This window comes from Talpa occidentalis, unplaced genomic scaffold (assembly GCF_014898055.3).
Source record: "Talpa occidentalis isolate TD23 unplaced genomic scaffold, MPIMG_talOcc4v2.1 talOcc4.14, whole genome shotgun sequence".
Taxonomy (NCBI): Eukaryota; Metazoa; Chordata; class Mammalia; order Eulipotyphla; family Talpidae; genus Talpa; species Talpa occidentalis.
This window is the reverse complement of record NW_023601433.1, coordinates 21,395,803-21,420,565: the sequence shown is the minus strand read 5'-3', so window position 1 is coordinate 21,420,565 and position 24,763 is coordinate 21,395,803. Positions and strand designations below refer to the sequence as shown.

Genomic DNA, 24,763 nt, shown 5'->3' with positions numbered 1-24,763 from the left:
GGGAGCAAAGAATGTGCACTGGAACAAAGAAAGTTTTTTCAATAAATGGTGCTGGGAAAACTGGGTTGCTACATGCAAAAGAAAGAAGCTTGACCACTACCTCACCCCATACACAAAAATCAACTCAAAATGGATTAAAGAACTAGACATAAGACCTGAAACCATAAAATACATAGAAGGAAATATAGGCGAAACACTACGTGATATGCACATCAAAGACATCTTACAGACACATCACCCAAAGCAGTGATAGTGAAGGCAAAGATAAACATCTGGGACTACATCAAATTAAAGAGCTTCTGCACAGCAAAAGAGACAATAACAAAAACAAAGAGAAACCCCACCAACTGGGAGAACATTTTTGCACCCAACACTAATGATAAAGGACTGATCACAAAAATCTGCAAAGAGCTGATGTGACTCAACAACAACAAAGAAAATAATCCAGTCAAAAAATGGGCAGAAGAGCTAGAAAAGAAACTTCTCTGAAGAGGAAATGCAAATGGCCAACAGGTTTATAAAAAAATGTTCAACATCACTTGTAATCAGGGAAATGCAAATCAAAACTACCATGAGATACCATCTTACACCAGTGAGAATGGCACATATTAAAAAAACTAGCAACAACAAATGTTGGCGAGGATGTGGAGAAAAAGGAACTCTTGTGCACTGTTGGTGGGAGTGCAAACTGGTCCAACCACTATGGAGAGCTGTGTGGAGATTTCTGGACCTACTAAACATAGAGCTTCCATATGATCCAGCAATTCCACTCCTAGGTATTTACCCAAAGGACACAGAAACATCAATTCCAAAGAACACCTGCACCCCTATGTTGATAGCAGCACTGTTTACAATAGCTAAGCTTTGGAAACAACCCCAATGCCCAAAAATAGATGACTGGATCAAGAAGATGTGGTACATATATACCATGGAATATTACTCAGCATTCAAAAAAGATAAACACATGCAATTTGCAGCAACATGGATGGCGCTGCAAGGGATCATGCTCAGCGAAATAAGCCAAAAAGAAAAAGAAAAATACCGGATGGTCTCACTCATAGCAGGAATCTAGAAAACTTAAATAAGGGACCAGGAAAATGAATAACTATAAGAAAGTGAAAATCAAAATCAACAAAAAACTATGAACCAGAGACACTCTATGGGGGGTGAGGTGTGGGGAGGGGAGGGATTGGGGTCAAAATAAGGGGGTTGCAATTGTATGGGGAATATAAAAATAAAATTTATTTAAAAAAAAAAGGCTGTGGGCAAGAGATAGAAAAGGAGGTGAAGATATCGTGGAAACAGCTGATTTAAGAGGAGGCAGGTGGAGCGTGACACAGAGGATAAAGGACTCCCTGCATCTGGACATGTCACAGGTCAGACCCTTATTTCCTTCTCCTTATAGGTAGGGCCTATACCTCCTCCTCTTGCTACCAACTCCTCTTTCCCTACTTAATCCATTCTGCATAAGTGGCCAGTTTAGTAATTTCATGCTACCTTTGATCATGTAATGCCTAACACCCAGAATATTTTGGCCACCTCACCCCACCAGTCCTGCCTGAGCCTGCCATGGTGGCTCATCTCTGCTCTGCTCAACACAAGATATCTGCTTAGATAGGACATTTGCCTTGGTGTCTGCACTCAAGCCATCTACCTGCAGGTTGCAGGAGACAAGACCTGGGTTTTGACAATCCTTATGCCTGTGGTGGCAGCTCTCACAGTGTGGCTTTGCCTGAGGTGTTCAGTGGCTCCTGGTCACATGGTCTCTCTACAGCTGCACATACCCAACAGCTTACCAGACATAGGGTTTGTTCATATTCTCTGAATGTCTCAAACCTGACATGACTACCATTTTACTCCTCTTCAGTTTGCTTCTCTCCCTGTGTTTTCTATTTCAGTAAAAGACATCAGCATCTGCCCAGCCTTGTAATCCCTGGGAATCAAGCTTAACCAACCCCTCCTCTTTCTCATCCCACCCTTATCAAGCATGGAACACATGGAACTGCTTCCTAGTTGTCCTTCTGGTCAACTGCTCCTCTACTCACTACCATTGTCCTACTCCAGGCTTAAACCAACTCTTGCCTGGAGAATAAAATGAACTCCCAAATGACCAGGACCCAGAAGCTAGCCTCGTGCTTCCCCAACCCACCCTTGTCCTTCTTCCATGCAGCAGCCATCAGACCATGATGCCCATTGCTTGAAACATGCCAGGGCTTCCTGTTGCCACAGGGTGGAATAACTCCTTTAGTGTGTTTTAAACAGCCCCTGCTAGCTCACCTCTGCCCAAAATGAACACCCATTATTTTTTTCTAATGGATTTTTCTTTCTCTCACTTCTAGACCTTGAGAGGTATCTCGCTAATGAGAATTCCATTCATAATTCACTGCAGTGGTTAAAGTTCAAATTTTGCCTCAGACCACACATCTGGGGGTTTTGCACCCAGGTGCAAGAGAAGGAGAAGATAAACAGCTGCGACGACAACAAACTAAAAAGCTTCTGTACAGCCAAAGAGATAGTAACCAAAACTAAGAGACACCCCACTGAAAAGGAGAAAATATTTGCACTCCATACAACTGATAAGGGACTGATCACAAAGATCTACAAAAAGTTTACCAACTCAACCAAAACAAAGCAAACAACCCAGTCAAAAAATGTGCAGAGGAATTAAAAGACATTTCTCCAATGAAGAAATACAAATGGCTAACAGATACATGAAAAAATGTTCAACATCATTTATAATCAGGGAAATGCAAATCAAAAACACAATGAGACACCATCTTATACCAGTGAGAATGGCACACAGTAAAACAAATGTTGGTGAGGATGTAGAGAAAAAAGAAAACTCTTTCATTGCTGGTGGGAATGCAAACTGATCTAGCCACTATGGAAAGCTGTGTGGAGGTTCTTCAACATACTAAAAATGGATCTACCATATGACCCAGCAATTCCACTCTTAGGAATCTAACCAAAGAACACGAAAGTACTAATTTGAAAGGAAACCTACACTCCTATGTTTATTGCAGCACTATTTACAATACCTAAGATATGGAAGCAACCCAAATGCCCCCACACAGATGTGTGGATCAAGAAGATGTGGTCTATTACTCAGCAATCAAAACAGACAAACTCATGCCATTTACAGCAACATGGATGGTGCTGGACGGAATTATGCTCAGTGAAATAAGCCAGAAGGAAAAGATAAATATTGCATGGTTTCTCTTATAGGTGGAATATAGGGAAACTGAACAAAGGGTCAGGAAACACCATAGATATGAAGCATCCAGCAGGAGAGCAGAAGAGACAGGAATCATAACAGGGTAGGGAAGAGCACAAGGGACTGTGGTGATGGATCAAGGGGGCTGTGGTGGTGGGAGAATTACAAGGACTACACCTGAAGGAAGAAATCAAATATTGAACAATGAGGGCCTCCCTGGTGGTGCAGGGGTTAAAGACACAGCACTATCAAGCTATTGCTACCAACAGCAGCAGGAGTTTGATCCCTGGCTGGCCAGGGAGCTGACCCACATGGCGCAGCAGACCTCTGCTCTCTCGCCCACTGCTCCCCTCAGTAGTGTATTTCAGCAGATCTGCCTATTCTGCTCCCCACTCTGTCTCTAATGAATCCTCTCACCCCCCCACACCTCTGGCCTACACCCCAGTTCTTATATGCATAAATAAATCTTTTTAAAAAATGAACAATGATGTTTAAAAAATTAAAAAAAAATTAAAAAATAAAAAATAAATAAAATAAATAAATAAATAAAAAATTAAAAAAATAAAAAAAATAAAATAAATTAAAAAAACTAAAATTAGGGCCTCCCCGGTGGCGCAGCGGTTGAGCGCTGGGTTGCGAAGCTACCCGCGGCCTCTGCGGCGCCGGTTCGATCCCCGGCTGCTCCCCGGCCACCGGAGGAGGGTCCCGCATGGCGCGTAGACCTCTCCTGCCGCCCGCTGCTCCCCTCAGCAGTGTACTTCGGTCCTTCTGCCTGCTCTGCTCCCTGCTCTGGCTCTGGTGAATTCTCTCACCCTCCCGCGCTTCTGACTGTACCCAGTGCATGTATAAACCAAACAAACAAACAAATAATAAATAAATAAATAAGACATGCCTCTAGAAAATTAAAAAAAAAAAAAAACTAAAATTAAAAAAAAAAACTTATATTTAAAAAAAAACAACAATAAATTTGCCTCAGTAATTTTAGGAAAATTACTTAACTCCTCTATGACAAGGTTTTCCTTTCTGAAAATGGGGATAATAACAATAACAACCCCATAAGACCATCATGGGAATTGATTGATGTGACATTTACAAATTTCTCAGAATAGTGCCTGGCACCAGGTAAACTCTATATATGGATGTGAGTTATTCTCCTCTTATTCTAGCCCTGTCTCAACAATACTTGGCCTGTGGTAAGTTCCAAGTCTTAGAAGTCATTTCCTTAGAAGCCTTCCTTGATCCTCAGTTGAGGTCAGCTGAATTATGCTCCAAAAGTATTCATTTATTCACATATTTATTCATAAAGTCATTTATTTATTATTCAAATATTAACTGAGAGCTTTTTAGGTGATGGAGGTTGTGTGAGGTGCTAGGGGTACACCGGGGAGTAAAATCAGCCTTGTCTCCTGCCCTATGGAGTTTACAGCGTGGCCCTGTACATTGCCTTGCTAGTTCTTATTAAATGGATAAATGGCTGAAGCACAAAATCAAGCCCTGGCAAAGCGCCCATCTCCAGGAGTCCTCCCTTATGGTGCAGTGACCTTTGGGCGGGGGGAGATCTGATGCCAGTCAACATCTGGCATCATAGAATCAATGGCTTAGAGATGAAAAAATGAGACAGTGCCAAGGTTTGGGTGAGACAAGAATAGGTCTATTTTGAAGGGGGGGCATGGTTCTGGAAGGAGAAGAGACCCTGCTTCAGTGCGTGTCTGCCCTGGGACTCAGAGGGCGCAGGTGCTGACATGTCCAGGGGAGGAGGGGGGGGAAAGCGGAGTCAGGGACAGACACAGTCGGTCAGGTGTGGGCTGGTGCTTGTTCTCACGCTCACCTTGTGGAAAGAAGAAAGCTGGGAGCCAGTACCTTGCAGGACATCCCTCAGAGAAACAGCCGTTCGCATCATCAGCACACTGGGGCAGCTTCCTGGATGGTGGGGGAGCAGCCTTCCATACCGAGTTTAATCTCATGTACCTGTTGGAAGGAAGACCCCAGGCTGCAGTGGGTAAGGGTCAGATATCCTCAGCAGTTTCCTCTACTCTCTCCTACGTTCCTCCTTTCCTTTTCACCTCAAGCTCTCCCCAGCTCTGGACCCATGTCCTGTACTTTAATGGAAACCAACTCCAGCTATGGTTTTAAGGGGCCTCTGAGATCATAAAAGGCTGGGGAACAGGGATGTTGATACTCCAGTGGGAGTCGTGGCTGGGCCGTGTGGAAACCTGTGGGCTGTTTTCAAGTTACTGACTTCTCCAAAAGGATATCTAATTGCACTCATAGTTAGATGGCACAAAAGGCTGATTCACACAGACTTTGGAACCAGCTTTTCTGGGTTCAGATCTCAATTCTGCCACTTTATAGTCAAGTTACTTCATGTCTTTGTGCCTCATTTTCTTCATCTCTAAAATGAGGGTGGTGACAAATGGCAGGACTCGCTTCAAACATACGGTTACTATAAGAATGAAGTGAGTTAGTATGAGCAAACACACTGCAAAATGTTGCACACACTTTCAGGTACTCACAAAATATTAACTACTCTCACATCTTTCAAATTATTTTCTGTGAGGTAGTAAAACCACCAAAAAATTACATGTTGGTAATATTTATTTTCTTTCATATTTTCCTCTGCTACCTTCACAGAACTCAATAAAGAATAATGGAGAGAGACATGTGTGGGATTCTGGTTCTATCCCTGACTCTCAGAGGAGGTGACCTTGGATGAGGCTCTCAACTTCTTAGGCCTCCATTTCCTCATCCTAATGTCAAGCTAAGGATCCATTCCTTGCTTAATCCACAGTGGCAGTGAGAACCCAAAAAAGTCCAAGCATGGGAAATCATGCTGCAAAATGGTAAATGCTAAGCAAAAGTAAGGAATTAACATAAAGCACTTTCATTCCTACCGATGATAGATTGCAGTGTAAGCCATTTTGGCCCAGGTATTGAAGAAATTCACTCGTTGGATGAGATCATCAACCCAGGAACTCAGGGGCTTACATGACTTGTAGGCATACTTCTGTTGGGATTTAGAGAGAGACACATCATTTTCTTTAGATTTGTCTTTGGCATCACTAGGGCATATCTGAGAACTTTGGTAACAGACTCAATTGTCAGAGTGAAAAAAACTTGGCAGGAGGAAGTCATTTCCATCAAATCATCATGCTGAATACTTTAAATATATTCAATTACATTATTCAACTATTCCTCAGTGAAGTTTTATTGTTTTTTTTTTTAAATTCTATTTATTTGTTGCAAGGGAAGAAGAGGAAAAAAAACAAAAAAACAACACAACTCCTCTGCACGCCTCAGTCTCCTTTTCTTATAAACAGCCTTCTGGAAGAAGTTCATTGATCCTTCTTCCCTAATCCTGCTCACTTCCAAACCCATGGCCTTTCAGCGATTTCATCAGGTCCTTGTGTTGGTCGTGATGTCTTCCTACCTTATCCCACCTGCACCTCTCCTGTTTACCTTATTTGCATTTTCTGTAGTTCTCCACTCCTCCTCTCTTGCCTTGGTTTCTGTGACCACATGCATCCCAACTTCCAATTCTCTGATTCTTTCAAGGCGTCAATAGGCCTTTCTTCTCTTTTGGTCGATGTTGCCTTGGATCCCTTCTGTCCTCTTCTCTTCCTACTTTATATTCCTTTTCCCAATGCTAACCCATGGCTGGTCTGTCTAGGCCACTGATATAAAAATCTTGCTTTGCAGCCTGTACTTTTAATACATCTCTCTTCAGTAGGTCCACTGGAGGTCCCTCTAATTCCTCAGATTCTGTGTGCCCAGGACAGGATGGCATCACCTGCCCTCACACAGCGTCTCTCTCTGTCCAGCCCATGTTTGCATGGCACTGCACCCACATGTCCAAGCTGACAGTTCTATCTGGATAATTTTAGCTCTTGTTACTGTTGGGTATGCCCTTGTCTCGGACATCGGCATCCCAGAGGGCCATATTCTCTCAACCTAATGTTGAATCCCAGGTCTTACCCAAGTGGGCGTTCTCAGCAGCTCAGAAAGCCTCTCTGTTCCTCAGCTTCCAAATCTGTATAAAAGCATTGAAGGGATGTATCCCTAAGTTTCCTTCAAACTACAATCTCATGATTGTAAATGTGTGAAGACTGCAGACTCCACAGCTCATTTTTTTTCAGCAGTTTTCACTCAGTTTTAAAGAATTACCAATTGTTATTGCTCCTTTTTTTTTAAGATTTTATTTATTCATGCATACAAGAAACAGGGTATAGGCCAGATGTGCGGGAGGGTGAGAGGATTCACCAGAGACAAAGCAGGAAACAAAACAGGCAGACTGACTGAAATACACTGCTGAGAGGAGTAGAGGAAGAGGTAGGAGAGGTCTGCTGCACCATGTGGGTATCTCACCAGCTGGCCGGGATCGAACCCACACTGCAGAGGCTGCAGACAGCTTCACAGTGCTGTACTCAAGCCCCTGTACCACCAGGGAGGCCCTGTTATTGCTCTTTTAACCTCTATAATTCCTACATTTTTTTTAAAAAAAGCTATACACAATATACCACTTAAAGTGTACATTCAATATTTTCAGTATATTTACTGAGTTGTGCAAGCATTATTATCAATTCTGGAAAATTTTCATCACTTCAAAATAAAACATGCCACACCTTTTAGCATCACTTCTCAAGCCTGCTGTCAAACTCAGCCCATGCCAACCGCTAATCTACTTTCTACTCTATGGATTTGTCTACTGTGGACATTTCAATGTTTGTGTTTTTACAAATTGGTTTTTACAAATTTCAGTGTTTGTGTTTTTACAAATTGGTTTTTACAAATTGGTTTGTAAAGGGTATGGCCTTGTAATCATTTCTTTTTGCTTTGTTTGTATGTTTTGTGTTTTTTTATTTAGAAGTTGTTCCAATTTTCTGCTACAAAACAATATATTATCATCATCAAAATATGAAAAGATCAAAAAGCAAAAGGCAAAAATAGAAATCACTCATAATTCTATCACCCTAAGGAAATCTTTTATTTTCGTATGCATTTTCTTTCAACTCTCTCTGCTCTCCCTCTCTCTCTCCCCTTACCCCCATTGATTTTCCTTATCTGCAGTAGTCATATTCCATAAAGTTGATTGAAAATGACGTTTTCTGAAAGTAAAAAAAAATAACAATATATCTTTTTTTTTCTTTTCTTAATTTTATTTTTATATTCCCCATACAATTGCAACCCCCCCATTCTGACCCCAATCCCTCCCCTCCCGCCCCTCACCCCCCAAAAAGTGTCTCTGGTTCATAGTTTTTTGTTGATTTTGATTTTCACTTTCTTATAGTTATTCATTTTCCTGGTCCCTTATTTAAGTTTTCTAGATTCCTGCTATGAGTGAGACCATCCGGTATTTTTCTTTTTCTTTTTGGCTTATTTCGCTGAGCATGATCCCTTCCAGCGCCATCCATGTTGCTGCAAATTGCATGTGTTTATCTTTTTTGAATGCTGAGTAATATTCCATGGTATTTATGTACCACATCTTCTTGATCCAGTCATCTATTTTTGGGCATTACAAAGCTTAGCTATTGTAAATAGTGCTGCTATAAACATAGGGGTGCAGGTGCTCTTTGGAATGGATGTTTCTGTGTCCTTTGGGTAAATACCTAGGAGTGGAATTGCTGGATCATATGGAAGCTCTATGTTTAGTAGGTCCAGAAATCTCCACACAGCTCTCCATAGTGGTTGGACCAGTTTGACTCCCAGCAACAGTGCAGAAGAGTTCCTTTTTCTCCACACCCTCGCCAACATTTGTTGTTGCTAGTTTTTTTAATATGTGCCATTCTCACTGGTGTGAGATGGTATCTCATGGTAGTTTTGATTTGCATTTCCCTGATTACAAGTGATGTTGAACATTGTTTCATATGCCTGTTGGCCATTTGCATTTCCTCTTCAGAGAAGTTTCTTTTTAGCTCTTCTGCCCATTTTTTGACGGGATTATTTTCTTTGTTGTTGTTGAGTCTCATCAGCTCTTTGCAGATTTTTGTGATCAGTCCTTTATCATTAGTGTTGAGTGCAAAAATGTTCTCCCAGTTGGTGGGGTTTCTCTTTGTTTTTTTTAAAAATAACAATATATCTTAAGGATCTTTCCCTATCAGCATATACCTCACTACTGTATCATAATTTAGCTAGCCAGATTCCCATGAATTCAAGTTGTTTTCAGCTTGATGGTATTATATACATTTCTATGATAAACCTCTTTATTTAAGTAATTGCCAAATTGCCTCCTAAGAGGTTATATTGACATGCATGTACTCACTCCAATCATGTCAGCATCTTTTAATGGTTACATAATATTTCATCATGAGGCTAGACCATTGTGACCTTATCCCTTCCCTGAAACTAGAACATTTATTTCAATCAATCAAACAAATAGGAAAGAATCATTGCTTACCAGCCACAATGCTGGCATCCTCATATCAAGGAAAGAGTTATATATTTCCTCTAGTTCTTGGGTCAGGATGATCATTCCTTTCATAGCAAGTTGAAGGTCATTCAAAGATTTATGTATAATAAATAATAACTTATCAAAGCGTCCAATTTCTTGGCTCAAAAGGGTCAGTAAGACACAATGGACTAGGGGGTCATAGCCTAGATTAAAAAAGAGATAAGTTGATGATGTTTGGACAGAGGCATATCCATGTTCCCTGCCTCCCCACCCCCATGAGGGGCAGAGGTGAGCAGCGAGGGGTAGCTTGAGACATAGGGAGGGGAGACATCTGGAGAGAGACAGAGAGAGACATGTGGAGAAGGAGGAAGGGCCTGCTTGCTTCTCAGCTTTGGACTTGAACCAGGGACTTGGAGGACTTGGAGCAGAGACACACAGAGACACCAGCAAGGGACACGTGGGTGAAAGACATGTGCAGAGGCTGCCAGTGGCAGCTGTTATTTGTATTTGTACTTTGGTTTTGCTCCTTTTGTCCCGGCCTTGCCTGGCCCCTTTCACTCCTTTTCTGTGGTTCCCCTCCAGAAGGTGCCTGCACCGTGTGGCAACCTTTCAGGCCTCAGTGGACCCATTTCAGGCCAAATCTGTTTGGCTGGGTATTTACACAGCAGGGGGTGGGTAACTTTGGGTGTTTTATTGCGAAACTATTATCCTTTCTTCTCTTTCTATGCACAAAAATTCGAGTAAAGATCTTTTACACTGAGATTCGCTTTTCTTTGTGCACAGAGACGGCCAGACCCCTTCAAAACTTGCAAGTTTGAGAGTTCTGGGGCCCCTAGGTCAGCCCACTAACTATATTTTTCTAATGAAATGAAGTTTTGCATGTAGAGATAGAGGTACTGGAAATTAACAAAACCTTATGTATCTAGACTGGGAGTTAGACACACTTGCACAAAGGCCAGTGGAGGCCATTCTTTGGGGGCCATCCTTTTCTATCACAACTTCTTAACTCTCCCAGTGCAACGTGAATATCTAGTGTGACTACACAGACATTATGTAAACAAATAAGCGTGGTTGTATTTCAATAATGCTTTACTGGTGGGCATGCAAATGTGAATTTTATATAATATTTATGTATTATAAAATATTTTTCTTTTGATGTTTTTCAACCACTGAGAATAGAAGAAGTATTCTGGCTTGCAGGCTGGGACAAAACAAATGGTGTTCTGGGTTTGGTCAAGTCTGAGTTTGGTCAAGTCTGAGTTTGCCAACCACTGATCCAGACTTAACAATATTAACTATTTTCATAGTTGACCAACTAAGTGTTGGTCAACATTTAGTTCCAAAATGAATATTTTTCAAAGGGTTGAAATATGAACACTCAAGTCCTACCTGGCAAACTGGTACAACCCAACACGTTAGTCCCTGAGCGCTGGGCCTGGGGCCAGCTCTGGGCAACCAGACTCACACTGGCCTGCCCTCCCTTCTCTTATTTCCTCAGGGTCCAGAGGTCTCCCATCAGAGGACCCATCTACACCTCCCCGCCCGAAATGCTGTTCTCACAGGCAGGGAGGACAAGAGAGCAGGGACGTAGAAATCAGAGTTGCGCCTTTCTAGTTCGCTATAATTATTATTTCTTCACGGTTAGTCTTGGGGCCATGCCTCCCTCCCCACAAAACAAAACCAAAAAAACCTTCTGGCATTATTTTCTCCTCTGCTCCCCATCCCCAACTTGGACAAAGAAGGAGATGGCGGAGATCTAGTTCTCCAATTCACCTCGGCCTCTTTGTCCTGTCTCTACTCTTCCTCTCTCCTGACGCCAGAGGCCTTCCCTAAGGAAGATGAGGGGAGGGGGTAAGCTCACGGCCACACTGACCTTTGAGATGCTTACTAAAAGACTCCCAGATGGGGCCGGACATGATGCCCTTCAAGGTGCTCTGGGTGCCACCACAGTTGTCCTCTACACACTGCGGCAGCCGCTTTTGTAAGTCAGATAAAATTTCCATCACAAATTCATTATCGTTCTTCTCTTCACTGCAAAGAAATCAAGAGAAGAAAGAGAAACAAATCTGTCCAATCCGGGAGGACCCTCTAATTAGGTCCTATAAAGTCTTTTTTTTAATTTATGCATATGTAGGGTAAATGATTTTCAGGCTTCTCTGCCCTCCCACCATTAGGATTGCCCTGCCTGATGGGACACCTGCAGTTGTTACATTCTTATAAGTTGTGTTGTTTGACTTCTGTGAGCCCTGGCTGTAGTATTGAGATAGTCACAGAGAGAAGCAGAGGCAGGAGAGGAAAGAAGCCCAGAGAAGCCCAGAGGGAAGACTTGCTGGGGGCTTGGAGGCCTACCGACCTCCTGGCCCCCCAGAACCCCTATACCTGTCGTGTACCTGGTTGATGCACTACATGTAAAAGCTCAATAAAAGCTTGAGAAAGCCACCGAAGGCTCCAGGACTCTCCTTTACCTGGTCTGCTCAAATCATAAAGAACCTGCCTTGAGCCCATCCTGCCCCTACAGTATACAAAAACTGGGGTACAGGCCAGAGGTGAGGGAAGTGAGAGAATTCACCAGAAACAGAGTGGGGAACAGAACAGGCAGACTGACTGAAATACACTGCTGAGGGGAGCAGCAGGCAAGACAGGAGAGGTCTGCTGCATCATGTGGGTTGCTACCTGGCCAGGAATTGAACTCAGCTGCAGAGGCTGCAGATAGCTTCATAGTGCTGTGCTTAACTCTGTGTGCCACCAGGGAGGCACCTATAGGGTCTTATGGAGGCTATGGTGTTTATTTTACAGGTAAAAACTGTCCATTGCACTTCAGACATCTGCAAGGAAATAAGTATTTTTTAAAGTTTTCTTTGGATTTCTTTGTGAAATAGTCTTTATCTGAATGCAGGAAGGAAATGTGAAGATGGAAATGAAGAGGAGGAGACAAGCAGACCAAGCATGTTAAGTGGGCTTATAGGTTATCCAACTGTTTGTCAAGTTCCTCTGTGTTCACACAAGGGTCTCTTGATCGCACTGAGAGAGTGATGATGGGGCAGAGAGTGTGCACCGGTCAGGTTGTGATATTAAACAATTGAGATTCTATATTTTTAGACTGTATGTTGAGTTTATTTTGGACTATCTTTTTCTATAAGTTCAATACTGTATCCTTTCAAATAAATGTTTGATAATTTTCAAGTTACAATTTTTCCCAGGGAGTTCTTTACCTGGTCGTGAGGCTGGAAGTGACAGTTCTTGGTTGCATGGCAATGAGATTGTCAATGAACTTCTGGGCCTGGACCTTCCTGACATTCCCTGTAGCCTCAGGGTGCATTCCTAAGAGCTCAGGAGGGTCATCGTCAGGTAAGGAGTGGATAATACGCATGCAATCCTCTATGCTTGCAGACTGTGACACTGGCTGACATATCTGAAAATTTAAGCCCTTTTTAAATTTTTGCCTTGGGAGATGTGCGCTTTCAGTAATAGGTGAACACAATGCTTTCCCATGAAATTTGACACAAAAGGTGGATTTTGGAAGCTTTAAAACATTTTAAGTCAAATTATTTCATTCTCTTCCTATCAATCTGATTCTGTGGCTGCTTGACTAGTAGAATGTAGAACAAAGATTTTGTATCATTTTCTGGTCCTAGACTGGGGGAGGGGAGGGAGGGGAAGAAGAGAAATGCATTGTTCATATGGCCAGGAAAGTGAGTAGTGGTGACTTTCTTGATTATCCTCAAGCAAAACTGATGTATTAATGAGGACCACAGAGAAACATCAGATAACAATGTCATTGATTTAAAAAAATATATATATCTTCTGAAGAAGCTAGGATTATGATGAGCAGGAAGAGCTGGAAAGTTCAAATTGTCATAAAAAGTCAGTGTTTAAATCAGCTAAATAACTGAAATACGTGACTTCAGAACACAAGTCTGCCAATGGTATTTTCTGCTGTATGGTACAGTACACTTTATTCACGTATGCACATTTAATGCAACAACCTATACACAAAAGCTTTTCTGGCAATTTAAAAGATTTTCAAGGGTAATTTTATCTTATGAGCTAAATTTAGTCTCTAAACCTAAAATGTTACTTAAACAGACTTTTAAATGGAATTAAATCTTAATAACTCATAGCTTTCCCCAACTTAGCAAATATATTCAAAGGATATAATTTAAGTCTTCTTGTTGACTCAACAGACTGTTCTATAGATCTTACAAATGAATCTTCCTAAAATATCACTTTCACCATTTCATCTCTCCATCCAGCAGTCTCCACAGATGACCTGGATATGACCTCTGTTCCTTTGATCACTCAGGGCCCACAATCAACTTACAACAATCACACAGTGAAACTGCTTGCTTCCTTACCATTCATTCATCTCTCTTGTGTAAGCTCCCACCCATCAAAACTGGAGTCAAGTCCAGCCTCCACACTCCCAGGGCAGAGGTCTACAGAATTTGTTTCCTCCACTAGCTACCATCAGCCAAGGCACAACTGTTGATATCTTACCAGGGGTTTTTGTGCCACTAAGGTGGAGTTCCCTGCAGGACAGACACTGTGTGGGAAGAGGCAGCAGGGAAGGGACAAAAGAAGATACAGTTTCATCTTTTTGCATGAGGTAGGGGCAAAACTGAGTCTCAGCTCTGCGCACAGGGTGCATGAGCTTGCCCCCTGTCTGTCACTGGGGATAACATCTTTTTTTTTTTTTTTAAGATTTATTTATTTGTTCATACAAGAACTGGGGTACAGGCCAGAGTTGCAGGGGGTGAGAGGATTCACCAGAGACAGACTGGGGAACAGAACAGGCAGATCTACTGAAATACACTGCTGAGGGGAACAGTGGGCAGGTCAGGAGAGGTCTGCTGTGCCATATGGGTAGCTCTCTGGCTAGGGATTGAACTCGTGCTGCTGTGGCTGCAGCGAACATCACAGATTGCATCTTAACCGCTTGTGCCACCAGGGAGGCCCCTGGGGATAACATCTTTTTCACATGGCTGCTGTGAGCATTAAATTAGAAGGACATGGAAATTCATGGCAGGAAATAGTTGAACAGAGCTTGCTCTGCTCCCTGGGACTTTGTATTTGTATACTACTCCGGGTTCTCAGAGAACATCAAGCATTTCTTCACCATCCTTTTTATTTACTGCCCAACATAATGCTGTATCTAATAGAGTGATGGCAACTCATAATGAAAATTAATATGACATGAAAAGTGAATGTTGGGATTGTAATACAGGTTTTAAAATAATTCGATAATGGTGAGTTGAAAATAATCAAATAGATAAGAAAATAGATCCTCTCTTACCTCGTCACTAGAGAAACTGAAGCTATCTTTCAACACTTCGGGATTAAAAAATTTGTAAAGAAGGGTGTTTAGACACCGCTGGTCCCAGCAGTCGGTGACCCAGCCACCGTAGATCACCTCCCCAAACAGGTAGCGCAGCGTCTTCCAAGGCACCGTGGGGTGTGTGCTCAGCGTATTTCCCAGCAGCTTGATGGCGACCTTTAGGAAACACACTCATTTTTATTTCATTGTGTTTGTAATTGACATTGATGTTTTAACATAAAATCAACAACTCTCAAATGGCTCTTTAAAAATAGATGGACATAGCAGGAGGAATAAAAATATTAGGATACACATTTCTAACCATTAATTCTTCATTAGTTGTTGATCCAACATGTAACTTCTTAATTATTATTTCAAATAGACAAAACGAGTATGTGGTGCTGAACTCAAAATGTACAAAAGGATAAACAAGGGCAAGTACATTCTCACCTAAGCATCCTCCAGCCAGCAGATCCCTACCCCGGAGGCCACTCCTGTGAGCAATTTCTTGGGCACCCTTCCCAGACAAGGGATGTGACTATATGCACACAGATGGATTTTACCACTGTCTGCTCCTCTCTTCCCTCTGGCACTCACCAATCTCTCATCTCTCTTGTCCTCCCTACTTTTCATCTTCTTTATTTTCCTGTCTTCCTTTCCTCCACAAATGCAAATTTTATCAATTTTGAAATCTCTCTATTAGGGTTCTCATGAAAACTGCATTGAGGAGTCTCCTTGGTGGAGCCAGGTTTAAGTCACAGTGCTATTAAGTTATTGCTAGCCACTGCAGCACGAGTTCAATCCCCAGCCAGGGAGCTACCCACATGGCACAGCAGACCTCTCCTGTCTTGCCCACTGCTCCCCTCAGCAGTGTATTTCAGTCAATCTGCCTGTTCTGTTCCCTACTCTGTGTCTAGTGAATTCTCTCATCCCCCACACCTCTGGCCTGTACCCCAGTTCTTTTTAAATAAATGAAATTTAAAAATAAAAGAATTGCTTGTTGAATAATATTCCATTGTGTATATATGCCACATCTTCTTGATCCAGTTATCTATTTTTGGGCATTTGGGTTGCTTCCAGGTTTTACCTATTGTAAATAGTGCTGCCCATTCACAGCAACGTGGATGGAACCAGAAGGAAAAAGAAAAATATTGGATGGTTTCACTTATAGCAGGAATATAGGAGACCCAAATAAGACATCAGTGTAAAAAAATTATAACAGTACAAAACACAACAAAGCAAAAATGGACAATTATAAACCAGAGACATCTTGCAGGGGAGGAGAAGGGAGAGGGATGAGAGGGAGGGATGGAAGAGCACAGGGGACTGAGGTGATGGTGCACAGGTGCCTTGGGGAAGGAAACTCTATGGGGACTACACCTGAGGGGGTGGGGGAAGCAATTATTGTTCAAAAATGAACAATGGTGTAAAAATTAAAAATAAAATTAAAAAAATATATAAAATAAAATTCAAAAAAAGAATTGCATTGAATTTGACTAGCAAATTTTGTAGAATTGATACTTTATACTGTGGGAAATCTCCCCATTCAAGAGCATCTGATATATTTATTTAGAGAAGTCAGGATTTTTTAAATATTATTTTATTTTATACAATTCTTACATCATTTTTCATTTTTGCACACAGTCAGGATTTTAAAAAAAGGAAACAGACTACCTCCCCTATTGACTTACAGCTTGGGTAAGTTCCTTAGTGTTCTGTGCCTTTATTTCCTTATCTTAAAATGAAGATAATTACAACATAAGGTTGTTGTGAAAAATAAGTAATTCGTATAAGTAATTGGAAAATTTTAAGTTTTCCACAAAAGTTCTTTTTCCTCTACTAATTTACAAGAACACATACATTTCTTGTTACATTTGTTCCTGAAAATTTAAATTTTATCATTATTGTAAATATGCTTTGTTTTCTCTCCTTCCATTTCTAAGTGTTTATTGAAAGAAGTCATTGGTTTCTATAAGTTCATATTTTATCCGGCTACTTTTATAAATTCTCTAATTAATCGTAGTAATTAAAACAACTTTCTAGATACAAGATTACATCATCGACAAGTTTCTCTCTTCTTATCCTATCTTTTATCACATTGTATAGAGATGTACTAGGTTCCTGTTTGTATCTTACTGTCACTTACTTTACTTACTGTTATGTCTGCTTTCAAGATTCTACACTTACCTCCAAGTCTGAGAAGCTAAACTCATAAGCAATATTCCAGCCCCACGTGCCATAATGTTTTCTTTCGTTGATCAGAGCATTAAAAAAACACAAGCTGAATAAAAGTTTTTTCCACCATGGTCCACAGTTAGGTTTTTCGAATATCTCTTCCGATACTACTGTACTCCCATTATGCCCAAACGTCTGCAGCAAATTGTTTTTCAATCTCTGAGGATTTTCCACTGCGATCTTTTAAACAAATTGTGAATAAAAATCAGCTGTGAGCACAGAGGCAGGCACCGAGACTAGAGGGGTCTCTGCATAGCACTGACAAAAGCATTAGCTGAGGATGTAAGCATTTTTTTTAAAAAATTTATCAATTTTTATACAAGAACCAGGGTACAAGCCAGATGCGCAGGACGGTGAAAGGATTCACCAGAGACAGAGCGGGGAACAGAACAGGCAGACTGACGAAATACACTGCTGAGGGGAGCAGCAGGCAAGACAGGAGAGGTCTGCTAGCCATGTGGGACCCTCACAGGCCGGTGGGGATCGAACCGGCGCTACAGAGGCTGCTCGCAGCTTCACAGCGCGGTGTTCAACTGCCTGCACCACCAGGGGAGGCCCACAAGATGTAAGCATTTTTAAGACTCAGTGGCAAATCAAAAATCTTGTGTTAGTCTTCCTTTGTTTGAAAACTTCTGTGAAAGGAGTGTACCAGATTTCTTTTGTTCCAAGTCATATATTAAAATGAGAATAACATTGTCATTAAAAGCACTTTGATTCCCTCTAAGTATAGAGTTGTGAAAACACAAAATTTTAGGAAGTCTGACAGTGAGAGTTACTGTAGTCTAAACTGAATTAGTTGTGGGTGAAACAGAGCCAGACCACGTGGCCTCAGCGAGGCAGCTGATACAGAAAGTGTCAAGTCACAGGAAACAGAGGACTACGGAATCAATGGAAGTATTAGTCATCACATATTAATGAGAGTAGTAATTAAAAATCCTTTGGTTGCCTTCTTAAATGGAATAGTTCAAGTGAGGAGGGACTGAAGGTTAAGTAGAGGAAAGAATTCACTGGCAGGCATTTTTAAAAGTTTGGTTGTTGAGTCTGAAACTATGAAGTGTAAGAAATATTATTTACTTGAATAATGACATATACATACATGAGTACATTCAATATATAAAAATTGGGTGTATATGACCTATATGTATTGTATGTATATATGTATGTGTGGAGACATACATGTGATACTTGATTCTGTGTGTGTATGTGTGTGTTTGTGCATGAACATGAGATTTCAGGATCAGTAACAGTAAATGTGTTTGGGTCAATATACAGTATCAACTGGGAGGAGCAGGGGAAAGCTCATTTCTTTGTTTCCTAAGAGTGAAGTTGAATTATTCTCAGGCTGGGGAAGGACCCTGTTGGGAAACCGCCCTATCCACCTGACTACCTCTATCTCACCTGCTTCTGTCGATGCTGGAAGTGTGTATGTGCTCATGTGTCTGGGCACAGCCATCTGTCTGTGCCATGGTCAGTGTTCTTTTCTATTAGGGTTCCATTTTTTGGTCAACTGGACATTTGTTTAACAGAAGTGACCAAGTCTTAGTGTTTATTCAGACTCAATGAAGGATATAAGTAGAAGTCATAGATAATAGTGAATGAGGACTTTGCAGTTAATAATTTCAACCTTCCCCAATGCACCAGTGCACCATCACCTTGGTCCCCTGTGCTCCTCCCTCCCTCCCTCTGATCCCTCTCCCACCTCCTCCCCTGCAGGATGTCTCTGATTTATAATTGTCTGTTTTTGCTTTGTTCTATTTTGTACTGGTATTATTTTTTTTTTACACTGAAGTCTTATTTGGTTCCCCTATATTCCTGCTATAATTGAAACCATCCGATATTTTTCTTTTTCCGACGCACTGGTACATTGGTGAAGGAAACTCTATGGGGACTAACCTGAGGGTGTGGAGAAGCAAATATGGTTTAAAAATGAACAATGATGTAAAAAAATTAAAAAAAATTAATATAAAAAAAAGCTAGTGGAGGGGCCTCCCCAGTGGCGCAGCGGTTGGGCGCTGGGTTGCGAGGCTACCCTCAGCCTCTGCAGCGCCTGTTCAATCCCTGGCCTCTGGGCGAGGGTCCCATACAGTGCGCAGACCTCTCCTGCCGCCCGCTGCTCCCCTCAGCAGTGTACTTCGTCAGTCTGCCTGTTCTACTCCCTGCTCTGGCTCTGGTGAATTCTCGCACCCTCCCGTGCTTCTAACTGTACCTGGTGCTTGTATAAATAAATAAATCTTAAAAAAAAAAAAAGCTGGTGGAGCAACCAAAAAAAAATAATAATTTCAACCTGCTCTTTAAACCCCTTCTAGAGAACTAGTGAACTATAAAATGGTTAGAGCGAGCAGAGATAGGAAAAATAAGAAGCAAGGGGCAACACAAGTGCACAAATTCTATATTCTGGTTTAGAACAGTTGGAAGACCAAGCATCCTTGTAGGAGAAAAAAAATATTTAATAAAGCAGGGATCTTGTCTACTGCTTTAGTATCCTTCCTGGTCCATATATAGGGCTGAGCAAAGAAATTTAGCATACTAGAGCAGAAATTTAGCATTTTCTTCTTAATTCAGAATGATGAATGCAAGATGATTTATATTCCTTGTTCATCAATATTAAACCTGTTACATTTTTTCATTTAATAAAATTTTATTGATAATGAAATTGAGAGATTTTATCAATTTACAATTGATTTATAGACTCTATAAGTTTGGGGGCACATCTTCACTTCTACACATGTACAAGCTACACCTCAACAATCACCAAAGTTCCAGTGCTCTTCCTACTATCGAGATGACACCTCTAACATTCCTTTCCACCCCACTTCCCCCTTTTGGTAATGTCTATTACCTATATGTCTCACAGAGGCTAAGAGATATTTTTGTTGTGACAAATTTGTCATACTTTGTCCTTACCTTTAAACTCTTTTGAAGAATAGGAACTGGGAAAGAACGGTCTGATTTTGAGCTTAACCATAGTCTAAATTTAGGGTCGATAGTGACAGTTGGACTATTAAATCTGCAAAACAAAATATTCATCAATATTTTAATGTGAAAAATTAAAAACAACATTTCCTAAGAATCATAATACTTTAATGTTTGAAGTGACCTTAGAAATCACTTAAATAGGGCCTCCCTGGTGGCACAAGGGGTTAAGTACCACACATGAAGCCATTCAAACACTCTGTAGCACACATTCGATCCCCAACCAGCCAGCAAGCAACCCATGTGGCACAGCAGACCTCTCCTGTCTCGCCCGCTGCTCCCCTCAGCAGTGTATTTCAGTCAGTCTGCCTGTTCTGTTCCCCGCTCTGTCTCTGGTGGATCCTCTCACCACCCGCATCTCTGGAGTATACCCCAGCTCTTGTATGCATAAATAAATGAATCTTTTTTTAAAAAAAAAGAAATCACTTAAATAATCAAAGGTCTTATTTAGACTACTCTGATTATCTCCCGACCACTTTTGTGTTGCACAAGGATTAGCACAAAAACCCAATAATTTTTATTTTATAAAAGCATTTTTGACCCCTCAAGTAGAAAAGTTTATGTACTCATTGCAAAGAACATAGAAAAAAATGAAAAGAGCAAAATGAAGAGTTCCCCTGGCTTTATCTATGTAAAGTGAATATCAAAATAATGAGGATAGTAACAGATTTCAACTTATTAAATAAAATAGAAATCCATGAGCCCATGCAGATATAAACAAGTAATAAACAAGACAGAAAGAAAAGTTCTTTCTTCTAATAGAACATTATTTACAAATATAGCAGAATTATGCAGTTAGAAAGCCACAATTTAGCAAATAATATAAGAATAACTCAGTCAAAAAGTATCCATGGATATTGAAAGTAATGGGTGAAAATTTGTCATGGGTACATGTTTTGAAAGTCAAGTGTCATTTTAATGAAATCATTAGGTATCATTTTGATGAAATGGTCAAAGTTACTATCATGAATAACAGAACAGACTGACATGGTATGTTTCGTGATAAATGTATTAAGGAGACAGCACCCCTGCTGTGGTATTCCTGCCAAGACTGCATAAACTTGATCCAGCCATGAGAAAAGATGGGCATTAGAAAACAACTGGCTTGTGCTTCTCAAAAAAACTTCAAACTTATGAAAGACAAAGACTGACTAACTCTTCTAGAATAAAAGATATTTAAGAGACATTACAGCTGAATGCAAAGAGAAATCCTGACTTAGAACTTTTTTTCTTTTTTCTTTTCTTTATTGTTTTTTTGTTTTTTTTTGCAGTAAAAGATATTATTGGCACAATAGGCTACATAGGACTAAATTGGGTTGCTTATATAATCACTAAATACACTGAAGTATTTAAGGATCAAGTAGCATCATGTTTGCAGTTTACTTTCAAATGATTCAGAAAAAAAATTACCTACATATGAAAGAAATGATAAGACCAATGCTAACAATGGGGAAGTAGAAATAAAAGTTTCAGAGGAATTTTTGAACTCTTCTAGCAACTTTTCTGTATATCTGAAGTTATTATTTTAAAATTTACAAAACCAAAACAACAAAAGCAAAATAACAGCAGACAGAAAATTAAAAACAAAAATAATCTGCAAACTCAGTAAGAAGTTATAGTTTCCTCCACTTTCTCTCTCCCTCCGCATCTTTCTTTTTTCCTCTCATTTTTAAAATGAATATTTTAATTGTGAATATTTTCTTTTTTTTCTGAATTTAAGAAATTTATTAAAAATCCACATTTTTCTCTCCTACTGTGGGTTTCTAGAGTGCTAGTCTTAAATATTAAAATCTTGATTTGGTAAAGAAATATGAATTTCTTTTTAGTTACATTGCAATTATATAAGAATTTTTTGTTTATTATTAATTACTGTTAGTAAAACTTTGAAACTGTTTTAAAAGTCATTTCTCTAATTTCTTTTTTTAAAACCAACCATCACTATCTATTATTCTATTGTTTCTCTCTATGTAAATACACTTTTGAAGAGTGATACAATATCTGTCTGGTCCATACTATGTCCTTAGTTTCTAGAATGATTCTTGGCAAATAATAGGTTCTCTATAAATACTTTTAGAGTGCATATGAATAAGAGACCTGGTAGAAACTATTGTATCATCCTTCTAAAATTTATATCCATTGAAATCACATAACTAAGTAGTCTTCTTCTGATGATGAAATAAATGTGAAAAAGAAAAATTATATATTTAATATAACATATTTAGTTTAATCTGCTAAAATATGAACAGAGAATGGAATAATTAGCAAAGATTTTAGAAATTTAAGTTAGGCAATTGTGTTTTGCTTTTATAATTTCCTTGAGCATGTTTACAACAAAAATAATAGCATGAAAATTGCACAATACTTTATGTGCACTACTGTCCCTATAAAGTAAAGAAGACAGAAAGGCAAGGTTGAGGGAGAAAGTATAGGGTGTAAAGGACTGAAACATTACTATTTCAACACATGGAGAACTCTTAACTCAAAGTTATAGCAACCAACTTCTTCATACTTTCACTGCAAACAAACAAGCAAAACAATATTTGTGATATGGAAATTTCTGCTTGAATAAGTGCTTTGGACCATACAGCCTTTCAGTGAATGTGTTGAGCTACATAAAGTCAGAATAAACTCAAGATAAGCCATAAAATAAATCATCACTGAAAGGCTAGTTATGAGTTTTTGCATTCTACTGTTTGGAATCTTATAATATGACTATCAAAAACCAGGTTATAGGGGAGCCTCCCCAATGATGCAGAGGGTTGAGTGCAGCACTGTGAAGCTGTCCGCAGCCTCTGCAGTGCAGGTTCGATTCCCAGCCAGCCAGGGAGATAACCACATGGCATGGCAGTCCTCTCCTGACTCACCCGCTGCTCCCCTCAGCAGTGTATTTCGGTCAATCTGCCTATTCTGCTCCCTGCTCTGTCTCTGGTGAATTCTCTCACCCTCCCACGCCTCTGGCCTGTACCCCAGTTCTTGTATAAATAAAAATAAATAAAAAAAACACAGGTACATATATACCATGGAATATTACTCAGCATTCAAAAAAGATAAACACATGCAATTTGCAGCAACATGGATGACGCTGGAAGGGATCATGCTCAGTGAAATAAGCCAAAAAGAAAAAGAAAAATACCGGATGGTCTCACTCATAGCAGGGATCTAGAAAACTTAAATTAGGGACCAGGAAAATGAATAACTATAAGAAAGTGAAAATCAAAATCAACAAAAACTATGAACCAGAGACACTTTTTGGGGGTGGGGGGCGGGAGGGGAGGGATTGGGGTCAGAATGGGGGGATTGCAATTGTATGGGGAATATAAAAATAAAATTTATTAATTAAAAAAAAATTAAAGAAAATATTTGATTAAAATATTAAAGAAAATCCGAATAAATGGACAGTTATATCATGATCGTGGGTTAGAAGTCACAATATTATTAAGGTTAATAGTCATCTAAATGTGATCTGTAAATTCAACACAATTCCAGTGAAAATCTTGACTTTTTTTAGAAATTCTAAAATGTATAGGAAACACGAAAAGACCTAGAATAGCTAAAACAATCTTGAAAATGAAAACAAAGCTAGAATACACATGCTATCTTATCATGATTTTGTTTAAACCTGTAGTAATAAGACAGCGTGGTAATGATGAAAGAGAAATAGACCCACACTTATGGTCAGTTGATTTGTGACATAAGAACCAGAGTAATTCAATAGGAAGAGTAAAAAAAAAAAAAAAACACAGGTTATAGATCTATACATCTGTATGTGTGTGTAGGTATATAAGTATATTTATTGAAAATGAAAATCTGATGTGAGAAAGTGATAAAACATGTGGAAAGTAAAAACTAAAGAGACCTCTGTTCTAACAAAAGCTTATTTACTTAGTGTAGTTTTCAAATTCTTGGAGAAATGGAAACCCAAGGAAGAAATGGAAACCCAAGTTTCCTCTGAGTGTCCCAACACATTATCTTATCATTGTTGAAGCACAGTATATCTTGCCATTTCCAGTTTTACCTCCCTGTTTATAATTAATATGATTACTTAGAAATAAACATAAAACTCTCACGATTCCACAATAGCACAAAGCCTCATCATAAATGATGCTGCAAGGTGGCAGTTCTGGAGGAAGACCCACTGTTCTGTCTCTCCTTGGGCCTTTGTGATGAGGTCTTCTGCTTTAGCTGCCTGGACATCACCAAAAGAAATCACTCTGACATGTTTCGTTGTTCCTTTTAACTCTTGTGCAAATTTCAGGAGAATATTTGTGATATCAATCTCTGTATAACAACATGGGAAGTTATATGTAGTTGTAAATTCACTTACATAGTAGAAACATTACACTTTTTAAAATTTTACCCAGAGTTCACATTTTGGCTCTGCCAGTTACTGGCGAGATGGCCTAGGATAACACAGGAATGATAACATCTCCCCACAGTGGCAACTGCTGGTTACCTTCCCCACAATCTGCTCCCTCCTCTGCAGCTAGCTGAGCTGTGACACTACTCAACATGGCTGTGAGTCCAGCTAAAATAGATCATTTTTAGCTTCTCTTCCAACTACTCATGGGCATCTAAGTTTTGAACAAGGTTTTTGTCCAATAGAATTAATTTTGAAAATGGTGAATTGTAAAGACCTACTTGA

The 24,763-nt window shown here is 39.9% G+C and overlaps 1 protein-coding gene across 14 annotated transcripts in view; it reads right to left on the bottom strand.

Annotated features, from left to right (window-relative positions):
• DNAH14 (dynein axonemal heavy chain 14) overlaps nt 1-24,763 on the bottom strand; it is a 276,008-nt gene that overhangs the window by 6,655 nt on the left and 244,590 nt on the right. For 11 of the 14 annotated variants that reach the window (XM_054694831.1, XM_054694834.1, XM_054694839.1 and 8 more), the window contains 9 exons: nt 24,189-24,399; nt 20,053-20,155; nt 17,101-17,328; nt 14,893-15,090; nt 12,812-13,011; nt 11,473-11,630; nt 9,606-9,802; nt 6,106-6,218; nt 5,043-5,182 (listed from right to left, as the gene is read on the bottom strand). In XM_054694831.1, coding sequence (XP_054550806.1) covers nt 5,043-5,182; nt 6,106-6,218; nt 9,606-9,802; nt 11,473-11,630; nt 12,812-13,011; nt 14,893-15,090; nt 17,101-17,328; nt 20,053-20,155; nt 24,189-24,399 — 1,548 coding nt within the window. Of the gene's footprint in view, nt 1-5,042; nt 5,183-6,105; nt 6,219-8,121; nt 8,317-9,605; nt 9,803-11,472; nt 11,631-12,811; nt 13,012-14,892; nt 15,091-17,100; nt 17,329-20,052; nt 20,156-24,188; nt 24,400-24,763 lie in introns of those variants that run through there. The other 3 variants (XM_054694835.1, XM_054694843.1, XM_054694844.1) reach the window with 3 other exon arrangements.